The 12,016-nt window shown below is 40.5% G+C and overlaps 1 protein-coding gene across 1 annotated transcript in view; it reads right to left on the bottom strand.

Moving 5' to 3' along the window:
• atf6 (activating transcription factor 6) overlaps positions 1-12,016 on the bottom strand; it is a 29,207-nt gene that overhangs the window by 3,598 nt on the left and 13,593 nt on the right. Inside the window, exons 10-15 of the mRNA XM_031736618.2 lie at positions 10,540-10,689; positions 8,954-9,049; positions 8,765-8,867; positions 7,977-8,047; positions 7,035-7,146; positions 3,884-3,968 (exon numbers count right to left, since the gene is read on the bottom strand). Coding sequence (XP_031592478.1) covers positions 3,884-3,968; positions 7,035-7,146; positions 7,977-8,047; positions 8,765-8,867; positions 8,954-9,049; positions 10,540-10,689 — 617 coding nt within the window. The remainder of the gene's footprint in view (positions 1-3,883; positions 3,969-7,034; positions 7,147-7,976; positions 8,048-8,764; positions 8,868-8,953; positions 9,050-10,539; positions 10,690-12,016) is intronic.

Here is a 12,016-nt window from a genome sequence, read left to right as displayed (position 1 = left end):
TAAAAACAGCCTACTAACATGCTGTGTTTACCATTTTAGTTCTATTTGTCAATTAGTGCTCCTGTAAATACAAATACTCACTATTTCAGTCGCACTTTGTTATTCCTTAATGAAATGACTGCACTCATACACCTACTTTTTAAGTGTACAGTAATGACCCTGTAATTTCTGGGCTACTGCCTAAATCATTATCCAAATTGAGGACTTGCATGTAATACTCGACTCTGTTTACATCAGTCTTTCACCAGAATGCCAAACTGTGTAACTTCTTTTTAACTAACAGCTTGTGAGGCCTGAACAGTGAAAGAGGAAACACACAAACACACAGCTTTCAAATAGCAAATCTTTGAAGAGGCTGCCAGATCTGCCATCCTGCTCTGCGTGGTCTCATTTCCTCCTTATACTGGTACCATCTGGATCTGTTTCAGAAACCTTCAGCGTCACAGCGAGCTGGTCTACGCTGATAAAGGCCTGATGTCTGGCAGCGGTGCATCTGAGGAAACCTGAGAGTGCATCTCAGGAGGATGTTGGCTGCCAGATTGGAACAAACTCTAAGGATATGTTCATGAAGGAAGGCCTTTTATTTTGTTTACATCAAAAGGAAGCATTATTCATCAGCAAGTATGCTCCCAAACTAAATAATGTGATTTAGGACAATGAAAATAAATGGAGGGCCACATGCACACAAACCATCAGTCCAGTTTTAATGAACTTTTCCAGTATGCTCGCCTTTAACTTACTAAACTACAAGCTATCATTCTACAGTAGAATGTAAGACTCAATTAGAAGCAAAAAAAAGTAATGCTCACCATTAGAAATAAAGAATAATACGCTTAGGTTTGACTTAGTAACTGCCAGTTGTGAGGGAAAAAACAAGTGTACTCCCCAACTGGCTGGTGAGAAGTTGCTAGCAGTAGTTGGGAAATCAATTGCTAAAGCCCCTGCAGTCTGTGAGCCCTCGGCCTTTGTTGATCACTAGGGAAACGTTTATATTCTGCAACTGGTTTGTGAGTGGTTGCTGGTAGTCTTTAGTGTGAAATCAGTCACTAAGAGGTAAATGGTGCTGCAGCGAAATCCTCCTTTTTAACTCACCAGCAGGTTGCTGCGGTCATTTCCATAGAAAATGCCATTTCTGCCAACCGTTCTGGATACAGAGACTGTCTGCCTTCAAAGTAAAAAAGCTGCACCTTTCAAAATGTGTTGGCTGCCATGGGACAGCAAAACCTTTATTTTGAAGGGAAATGTTCTCCATTTCCAGTTTGCATCAGAATATTTTGAGTTTTCAAGTTGGGGAATACCTTAGCAAGCAGAGGTTTCCAGAGGGATCACTGACTGGTCTCTATGACTGAAGCCTTACTGAATTCAACCAACAAGTGGTTAAGATTTATCTGAACCGCAGCGGTCAATGATGGACCAAACAACTCATTTCTAAAGGCACATAATCACTATAGTCACTGGAGTCTTATTTTTCTGGAGTGGCTTGAGTTAAACATTTGGTTTGGTGAGAGTGCTCTCCATTTCTGAGCACTGCTGTTTAGATTAGGCAAGTAGGAAAATCTGACCCTCAAGTCAATCAGCAGTATAGAGCTGTACATTGAACCCCCAGTGAAAGGCAGCCTGTTGGCTACAGTGCACATGTATAATCTCACAGAAGTAAAAATAGACTGCAGTGCGTCTCATACGTCCATCCACCTGTAAGTGATGTCAGCCCTGAAAAATTCCCCTCTTTCAAACACATCACTTCCAATTGATGGAGCTACTTTCAAACTCAGAGGATTACTGAATAAACACACCCCACAGCCCTCATAAGGAGCCACTGCTGTGGCTGATACATTTTTAGAGAAAATCAAATATGTCTAGGTTAAGTAACTCTACAGAATCCTATGAAATGTGGACGTTAGATCAAAAACTCCATCTTTAATGTTCAGTTATTGACCAAGACAGACTAAATGATCACTCCAGATTAGCCAAGCCTATCCATCTCCTCCAGATGAAAACTATTTAGTGACTAGAGAAAGAAAGCATTCTTAAAGCAGAGCAGCAACAGGGAGCTGGAAGGAATTATCTTCCAGTACAGCACAATTACTCTCCAGTAAGAGGACAGTGTTTCTCCTTCTCTCAGGGTCTCACCCAACTAAATATACATACATTTGCACTTAAACACTTCAAAGGTCCAAACAAGGACAGCATAAATCTAAAATGCTACTTGAAGGCTGCTATCTGTGCAGCACATGGAGCTCCATATCTAAAAGGAAAGAGGACCGTGTGGGGATTGTGCTTCAGGAGAATTACTGCATCCTTTGCTTTGTCAGCCTTCCCTGTCTTGGTTTTTGATTAGTCCTCAATTTTCAGTCACAAGGCAGGAGCAGTTGTGTTATTTCTGAACATAAAACGGGTGTTAGCCCTCTCCCTAGGAACTACCACATCATCGAGCCAACTTATTACACACAAAGACACGAACAGACAGGCATTAACCCGGTGTTTTGAATTTGTAACTCAATTCAAGCGTCCATGACAGATCATGCAAATTTGAGACCTTTGTTGAGCAATCGAGAATCTTTCCAGACCTGACGTTTCTTTATAAACGCCACCTTTGTTTGGCCATTTCAACAATTAGCTGACAAGGACATCTTGGATTTCAGTATTCACTGCTTATTTCAATGGTTTCGTTTGACTGGCATGGACCTTAACATTCCTCCCTGACAAGACCAACCAAGAACAATGTTTACCTCCATCTATCTTCACCTAACACCCATCTCACAGAAAAAAAAAATCTAAATGGCCTCGTCTCTTCTGCTGAGTGAGCGGCTCATATTTCACCGACTCACTCCTCCCAGGGATAGCTGAAACATTAATCAAACTGGATGCTTCTCCACTCCCAAGTATGAAGTTAACAGAAAAACAAAAACGTTCTCAAATAAGAATGACAACAGTGTGGTGTATTCCTATTTGCTTACATCAGACATAAACACAGCCCCTCTTGAGTGTGTTCTCTTTCAGCTCACTTTTACAGGTGCTTTGTAAAAATCAGGCCACCTGTTACTGAAGCATCTAATGACCTGACTTTGATAGAATGCACTGATAATCCTGCAGATCTGACAGCCGTGAAGGAAAGTCTCGATGAGGTCATGGATATCAAAAACACGCATACACCAATTTGTCAATAATATGAGAATATACGCACAAGTTCAAGTCTACGCTTTCTGCTGATCGAGTGTTTGTTTTTGAAGGCAAGTGGTGAAAAAAAATGAGCGACTACAACCCAAACGGATTGGTGGAAAGCAGCCCCCAGAATGCAACCAAGCACGCTCTGACTGCCACCCACTTTGTCCACAGCTGTGGACCGCAAGAGCGTTTTCAAGAGTAAACTGAGTTAGATGAGCTGTGTCTCTGCTCTACAATCTGAAGCGGACCTGAAATTTGCTTGAAGTTATTTGATTATTAAATGACAAGTTATTATGTGACTCAGTAACAATGAATGAATTGACCAGTGTACTCTGAGCAAAGTGCTTAGACTTTCAAGTAGGTTTAATAGTCAAGTGATCCACTCCAGGCAAGAAAAAAGGTTCTTCACTTATTTCTTTGCTTAACTGCTGCCTGTTGTTTAATTTGCTTCTAAACTAAAACCTTAAACACACAAAACCACAGAAGTAAAACCCAAAAAATGAAAACACACTCTTGTTCTAATAGAATTTCTAGCCCCTGTTAAAAAGAAAAACTTAATCGGGCACATTTTTATCCCCAGAGTTTTCTGTAAACGTCTTAGGTCACAAGTAATGCATTCTCGTGGGCAAACGTGATTGAGAATGTGAACCCGGTCTGCCTTTTATCTGTTACATCGCGCTGCACTTCCAAACTGTTGTGTCTGTGCTGCACCTCTTACCATTTATGTTCATGGCTGGCAACACGACAGACATCTTGGGTGGACTTCCTTTATTGTGGCTGGTGGCAGGAAGTAGGAGATGATCCTGAGAACAAAGAAGAGAAGGTTGGAAACTGGAGAACGCAACAAACTCAAAGCAAACAAAACATTTGGCTTGTATGTGTTTGATGATAAAGATGCAAGTCCTGTCACAATAAGTTTAGAGCCTTTTCTTAAAGAATACACACAACCAGCTTCAGCAGATTAACGAGGCTTCTGTCATCACAGGCAAGATAATAGGTGGAAGCTGGAAGATGTTACAAGTTACTTTGTATTATTTATCAGAGCATGAAGCAGTTTTTAACAGATGAGTAAAACTAGCAAAGCAAATACACAAATAAATTAATTAATAATAATGATAACAAAAACAAAGAAAATGAGGAGATTAAGACATAACAGAGTCTAAGAATGAAACAGGATGACAAAAGATGGTTCTTATTCTTTTCCCAGTTTGTGAGGCAAGAAAATATTTGTGAACCCTCAGAGGCTGAGAAAACCTAAACAGCTACATCGACGCCTGTTAAAGACAATATTATGTGACTGGTGTAACGTTTTAACAACAGGGAACCTCAGCAGGTAACTGTGAGGTTCTGGTGGCTTACCAGCCACCCAGAGACCAAATGTAAACAGGTTACAAAACTCTGCATGAGTGACATGAAAAATTAAGGTTGCTAAGGTGGCGGCAGACAGGAATATCGGTCCAGGAGATGGATTACAAAAAACAAACAGGACAGGGCAATGAGAGTTTCTTTTTCATAACAGTGAATACGAGAGTGTGCTTCGTAGTTTCTGTAACGTAGTTTCAAAATGGTGCAAAAATTCATAAAGAATTTTGTTTCGGTTAAGTGTATGTTGTGATCTATGCTCATGGGAACTAAATGTAAGCTGTGAGCCACCAAAGGTGAAATTATGTGTTAAAAATGACGACGTGTCTGTGATTGGAGAGTGGAAGGAAAAACAGAAAACACCAGCCACATTACTGCTCCTCATCAGGGGCTTGACAAGTCCACATGACAGCTGATGCTGCCATAGCAATGGCTGAAAGCTGGCAGTGTTTCCATCACGTTGCCCCAGTGCACACTTACATAAAGCCACAGGCGCCAAAACAGCATCATAAGTGACACAGGGCCACAAAATGACGGCAGAGTAAGACACGCCAGGACGATTCTTTCTTTAGCTTGCTGAGAGTTGTGTTTTCCATCGTCTTACCTCATTTACTACTTAAATTAAGACACAGGTGCTAACACATCTGCACGGCCTTAAGCTGCCTTCACCGAAACGTGACCCTTTTGCAACATACTGTACAGAGTGACTTCAACTGCTGGAAGGTGCAAGAACAGACCATAATGAAAAAATATTTTTGCCTCAAGGGACGAAAGTCAAAAAACTTTTGTGACTGGCTTTAAAATATAAACAATTTAATCCAGAACTTTGGCAGTCTTGTAATAACATCATACCAACTGGAACAAAAAAAAGCATTCCTGCTTTGTCAGACACACACACCCCGAAACCCAGGAAACCAAATACAGGCAAATAAACTGAGAGAGAAAAGCTAACAAAGGTCTGTGAGAATTAAAAAAAGGTCACACTGAATGACTGGCTTGTAACTGAAACACTTTACATGAAGTGTCTATTTATCATTTTGTCCTTCTTTATGTTTTTGTCATATTCATTAAAAAAGTATTTTTAATGCCATTTCCAGTTGAATAAAATCAAGATAAGATCTGAAAACACACACAAAAGAGAGGAATGGGCTGAAATGTGGAAAACGCAAGTGTAAGAGAAGCACTTGAATAAAGTGCAATTCACCTTTAAAGAGTTCAAAATCTAAGAAACAAATTCCTCAATCTAACAAATCTACTAAGCGCTTCATTATTTTTATTTTTTTCCCCTTTCTTTTCAGCTCCTGAACAATAATAATAATGATAGTAATAATAATAATAATGATAATAATAATGCCTTTTTTGTAAGGAAGGACTGGTTAATCAAACTAAAAAGCTGCCCTAAATTTACTTTTAAACGATTCAAATTTTTTAAAATATCCACTAAGACGACTTTCCTTTTGCCTAAAAACTTTTGTGGTTGAAAGTTTAAGAAAAAAGAGAGAGAGAGATTATTACCTGTAATGTTAATGGTTTCTGACATAAAGTTGTATTTTACTTTTCACTTGGAGAAACCAGATCACCCTCCTCCCCCTGCATCACAAAGCTGCTACAAACTAGAGGCCGGCTCCTTGACCTGCAAAGACCTTCACCTCGGGTACACCATTGTTCCCTTTGTCCTTGTCGTCACTATGCCAACCTAAAGCCAAACCTTTGTGTCTCGATCTTTGGCTACATATGTCAAAATTCTCAGCACCCTGAGCTTACCTTCACCGAGATTAACCAGCAGTCTAGAGTAGGAACATTCTTAGCCTTTCCAGTTAAACTCGGTCCAGCTTAATTAGCACCGACCACAGAAAAAAGAAAAAAAATGAAAAGAGAGAACAAAAAGGTGTTCCAGCTTCAAAAGAGTTTTTGATAGCCAATTTAATAATATCTTAATGGTATAACTTTGGAAGCTGCTGTGCGTTTTTGTTGTTCAGTGAGATGGCAAAGAATAAAATTCCTGTAAAACTCAAAGGAAAAAGTTTACCGTGAACCAAATTAGTTTCCCTTTTTTCCTGGTTAGAATGAAGGGATGAAAGGCAGATATGAATATCACGTCCCACACATCAAGATAAGACTACAAGCCACATTTAACCGTACATTTATATAGTGCTTTGTTCTATGAACTTGCAGGCCAATTTAAATCACCAATAAACCAAACATGCATGCTTTCCAGAAAACTGGAATGGCCGATGGAAGCCCGTAACGGCACTGGCAGACTCCACATAGAAAGGTTCGAGCAGAGCTTCTTGCTGTGAGATAACAGTAATAACCAGTACCCCCCTGGCACTTAGTCTCAAATTTAAATCCCTTGCTTAATTTTGGTTTAATGACAAATCACAATCTGACCAGATTCAAACGGAATGAAATCGGTTTAGTGTTGATGTGTAAAAACTTCCAGCTGTATTTTGCTTCACGTGCCTAATTCACCCATTCACCTCAGCTAGAAACAAGTCCAAACTTACCCTACGGAAAGACACGACATAGAAGGTGTCGCCGCGGCGGTTCAGCTCATCAAAGAAGTCGGTGTACGTGTGACGAGGGGCGTAGTACACCTGCAGCTCACTGCCAGGATTCCTGTGGAAGAAACACAGATAGGTATGAAAAAAACAGTTGTCAGCGAAACATGGTAGCAATAAAACCTACAAACATACAAGCATGCATACTGCAGATAGTAAATGTAGGATAATCTGTAATATATCTGGGCACTTTCCATGAAAATTTCAACTATATGATTTATATCACAGCGTTAGTCCTATTTGATTTCACCAAATAGGACTAACCAAAACACCATCAACTCAAACAACAACTAATAAAACATCGCAGTGGTCTGTGCCTCAGTATAACGGACTTGCCCAGTAATTTGCTGCTGGGACACAAAGTAAAGCCTAAAAACTGCTACTTCGCTATCTCACTGCAGCATGGGTACAAAACTGCATGCCTGCCAAATTACTTTTGAGTACTTCCTCCTATTTTTGGTGTTATTTTTTTTTCCCTCTGGCCTTACAGAGGTTAACTTCTGAAAGTGATTTTCTTTCATTTTCCTACGAACTCAGATATTTTGTTGCCAGATTTAAAAGCGCCAAAAAGCTATTGACACCATCTGTGTGATCTAAACTGTGCAGCAGACAAGTTTCTCGTTCATCGCCAAACTTCTAAAGCAGTGTGCAAGGGTCATCCTTTAAAAATCACTCCATCATAAATCGAATATTATAAAACTGTAAAACATAAAAAAAGGGACAAATGCCAAAAATGCTCCAGTTTCTATTTAAAGCAACGCTTTGGTCCAATTCTACTAAAACACCAAAACATGGCAGGTTATTATGTCTACAGGTGCATTAACTAATCAACCGTCATTAAAACAAAACACAAACACCTGAAATTTTCTGTAGCCGGTCTTTACTTACTTTTCCGCAGTAGTTTCTGTATATTGAACCGTCACAATCTGGCTACCTTCGTCCTCCTTATTTCCTGCTTTCTGTTGAGGAAAAACCAGACAATTAGCTATAATCTGTGTAACCACATCAATGCCCATCAAAGAGAGCAGTAAAAACAAACAGTACACACACACACACACACACACACACACAAGTGTCAAGGTTTTCTCCTGATAAATTACATCTCGTTCAGAAATTTTACAGCTGTCATGAAGAGATAAAGACTCAGGTGGTGATCCACAGGCATGTGTTACATCAGAGTGAGCAGATTTACTGTTCAACTCCAAAAGGATAAAACAGCTGAATACAGACAGGCAATAAACACCTCCACCTTTTCTGTTAATACAGATAAGAACAATGTGTGTATATATGAAGTGGGCAGATGGTCGGCTTTAGTAGACTGGACCTGCTGTGACAGATTTTGAAAAAAAAAAAGAAAAAATATGGAAAAAAGGAGCAGGGGGCACTAATCCCATAGCTCCCCTCTAAGTGTTATGTTTACTTTCTCAGGGCTGCCGGATTAAATTCAGCCCAATAAAGAGAAACGAGAGGCAGAAAAAGGGGTAGGTGTGACTGGAGGTGAAACAGTGGTGAAAGACAGGCTTTGGGTCGCCAAGAAACTTTTAAAGTGGAATGGCTTGAAATCCAAATGAGGTTTAGTTTGCAATATGTATTGCCAGCAGCGAATATCACGTAAATTTGTGCACGGACCATTACGTGTGTTTTACTGTTTTCCAAAACACGCTGCTGTGACTTACCAGAATCGTCCTGGTGGGTTTGTGGTTGCTGTTATTCTCTCGTCTCGATTTGGTCTGGTGAACTTCGTGACGGTGGACCCAACCCCTCAACTCATGGGCCAACCTGCCAAATTAACACAGTGCGTCTTTGCATTTTAGCATGAGGGAAACATATGGACAGTAAGCTGTATATGAAATAAAGTTACTTACTCAATGCACTTGGTCCTGTTGACAGAAGGCTGGCAGGGCGGAGATGGTCTGAGAAAGATGGGATCCTTTACCACCATCAGGGCTTTATCTTCAGATCTAAAACGGAATAAAAAGCACACAGATGTGAAATAACAAAAAAGCCAAAACTTTGCACAGCCACTAAGATACTTGAAAATCTACGTCAACCTGCTAAAAATATTCCCCACGTGCTGTGAAGCAAGAGCCAATATGGCGGCGTGCAGTTCACTGCAGGCAAAGAACCCATGGTGGAATAAGTAACAGAGAACAAAGTGGCACCAAATTGGAATTCATCATGGCTTTAATGTGGATGTGGTGATACTTACACTAAAAACTAATAAAATAGTTTTTTTGGTTCTTTTTGCTCAACATGTGCAGAGGTGGCAGTGAGCCAATCGCTGAATGCATGCATGAAGACGAATACTTGCATCAAAGGGGCGAGTGCAGCGACGCATGCTGCTGTAAATCCTGCGCACAATTATCATAACCATGCTACAGAGTTGAGCATTGCCACCCAAATAGCCACATATAGTCTGACTCTGAACACAGACAGATGAAAACAATCAAATGTTACCACGTTTAAGTTCAAATGATTAGCACCACACAGCACCTCCTGACTCTGGTTAGAGAGTTACAGAAAGTGAATGATTATATTGCTTGAGGTGCCGATGTAGACTATCCAAAGAAAGTGCCCACCTGTGCGGGGCTTGTTAAGAAAAATGTAAGTCAGCGACGTAATCCCTCCCCTGGGCCTCACTGATGTGAGCCAATTCGTTGACTGCGCCTCATTTTCCCGTCTCTTAATGTCCTGGAAATGGTTCCATGAGACAACATGTCAGACCAAAGAGGCCTGATAGTAAGTTTAAGAGAGGGGCCCATTTTAACCTTCAAGCACATGAGGGGCTTCCTGTTCAGTGGGACCCTAAGATTAGATTGCATATCTCCCCAATCATTCTTCTCACTGCTGCGTTTGGTGCTGTCACCCCTTTTGCAAAGGCTAATGTGTTCCTTCCTGCCTGTGCTATGTTTAATGCTGCTGAGAAACTTGATACTACACAAGAACAGTCTGCATTAACATGTGACATACTCTACGCAGAGATCTAACATACAACGCAGGTTGGCAATGCCTTGGAGACGTTAGATGTTTGACCACCTTGCAAAACATAATTTTCATGACATGGGGAGTCAGGTATGGTACCAAACAGGAATGTTATTCATGCAATTTACAAATGTAACTGCAGCACCTGGAGTGCATTTAGAAAAAAAAAATATACATAAGCACATAGAAAAATAAACTATTAACAATATAAAGCTTTCTGTCAAACAAGAACTGACCCCAATTTCTCACCTTGCAATTCAAAGCACAACTACTAGACTACTAGCAAGGACGCTGGAGGCATTCAAACGGCTGTTTGGACAAGCTAGGTGATCAGCTGCCACTTGTGTTTACATGGGCCTTAATGAGCTTCACCAGTTCAGACTGAGCACAGGCACAGGTGCATCCTGGTCTACTTACATACTGGATAAACATGCTGTTGTGAAGGCAGTTAGGGGGTTTATCTCATTACCTGTCGCCCATCTCAGACGGCCAGCTGCCAAGAGCCTCAGGACCCATCAGGTGTTCAATTTCCGCCTCCGGTGAGAAACCCAACAGGTGTCTACCACTGTGCTGCATGGAAGCAACTTCGAGCGAAGAGCCTGGGCCACCCTGAAACAGACTGAGGACAAAGAAAAAAGTGAGTTAAGAAAAACAAAAAACCCACAGGTGAGGTAAAATCAGGACACTTGAGGTAGAAAAGAAAAGAAATGTAAAAAAAGAACTTGGTGCTGGACTTAGATGACCGCTGAAATGCATGTGGCCCACATCCTGTGCACAGGAGGGATTTTTGTTTTTAGCCACGAGCAGAATCTGAACTCTGATCTCGACTGCACAACCCAAAGGGCGCATGCACACAAGCAAAAATACACACAGTTACTTTGAGTGGTATTACTACGCCGTGTGGCATTTTCATTTCAAAGGGATCTAACCTCAAAGCGGGCATTTTTTACATTCCAGAGGAGAGCCCAAACACAGAAAGCCACAGATGTGAGCACAGGTAGAGGCTCACACACACTTCAGATGCTGTGAATACAACCGCAAAAGGAAACTCATTCGCAGTCCCAGGAAACTTATCCATGTTTAACCTCTAGATAAAAAGGAAAAAAAGTGGATTTTAGTAAAGAGAAGTTTCAGATCCAGAAAAGATCTGCTTGGATCCTTGTGGAGAATGCCATTCCCAGTAGGAAATAAACATTTTTATAAAATGAGAACAGAAAGTGTTTCAATACACTTGGAGGTGAACTGCGCTCTTGAGTTACACAACCCCTCCATCTGCTAGCTGAGAGTAATCAAGTTTTTTTCCCCCCTTGCTGTAGTTTTATATAACTCATTACAATTTGTCCCAATTGTTAATATTACAAGCAGAGATAAGAAAAATGACCATGTGCAAATGCTTTTTACGTTTCTTTCTTACGTTTGAAGCCAGAATGATTTTATTTTACTTTCGCGAGTGGTAACAGTTTACTTTTGCCCCAGCCCATCCCAGTGTTTTGAGAGTTATTCATCCATTAGTCAAGAAGTCCTATAAACTCTGGCAGCAACATCAGAGGACTGAACTGTACACACGAGAACAATACGGCACATATGAACTATTAATCGTCACTTTCTTTTCCAAGAGATTGGCTTTGGTCAGGATAAAGGTGGGCTTTTATAGTATGTGCATTAATGGACAACACACTGCTCAGTACTATGCTCTGGTGCTTGGCTCCAGAGCATAGTAGTAAAGTCTTACGGGGAAACCCCCAAAAGTATTATCATGCAAAGTCAATGACTTTTAATATACACAAATATTAGCTCAACCGATAATCGCCTTTTATTTCCTTTTACTTTTTTTTCAATATACTTGATAAAAGAGATTTTTCTTAGTTTTGAGGGAGTGAGGGGGTAAAAAGTTGAACACATCGTCTGAAAAGGAAAAAGTTTTTTGCATAATATCTTACATGTAG

The sequence above is a fragment of the Oreochromis aureus genome, linkage group 23 (assembly GCF_013358895.1).
Source record: "Oreochromis aureus strain Israel breed Guangdong linkage group 23, ZZ_aureus, whole genome shotgun sequence".
NCBI lineage: Eukaryota > Metazoa > Chordata > Actinopteri > Cichliformes > Cichlidae > Oreochromis > Oreochromis aureus.
Note: the sequence above shows the minus strand (reverse complement) of the source record. Positions and strands in the feature narration are given on the sequence as shown.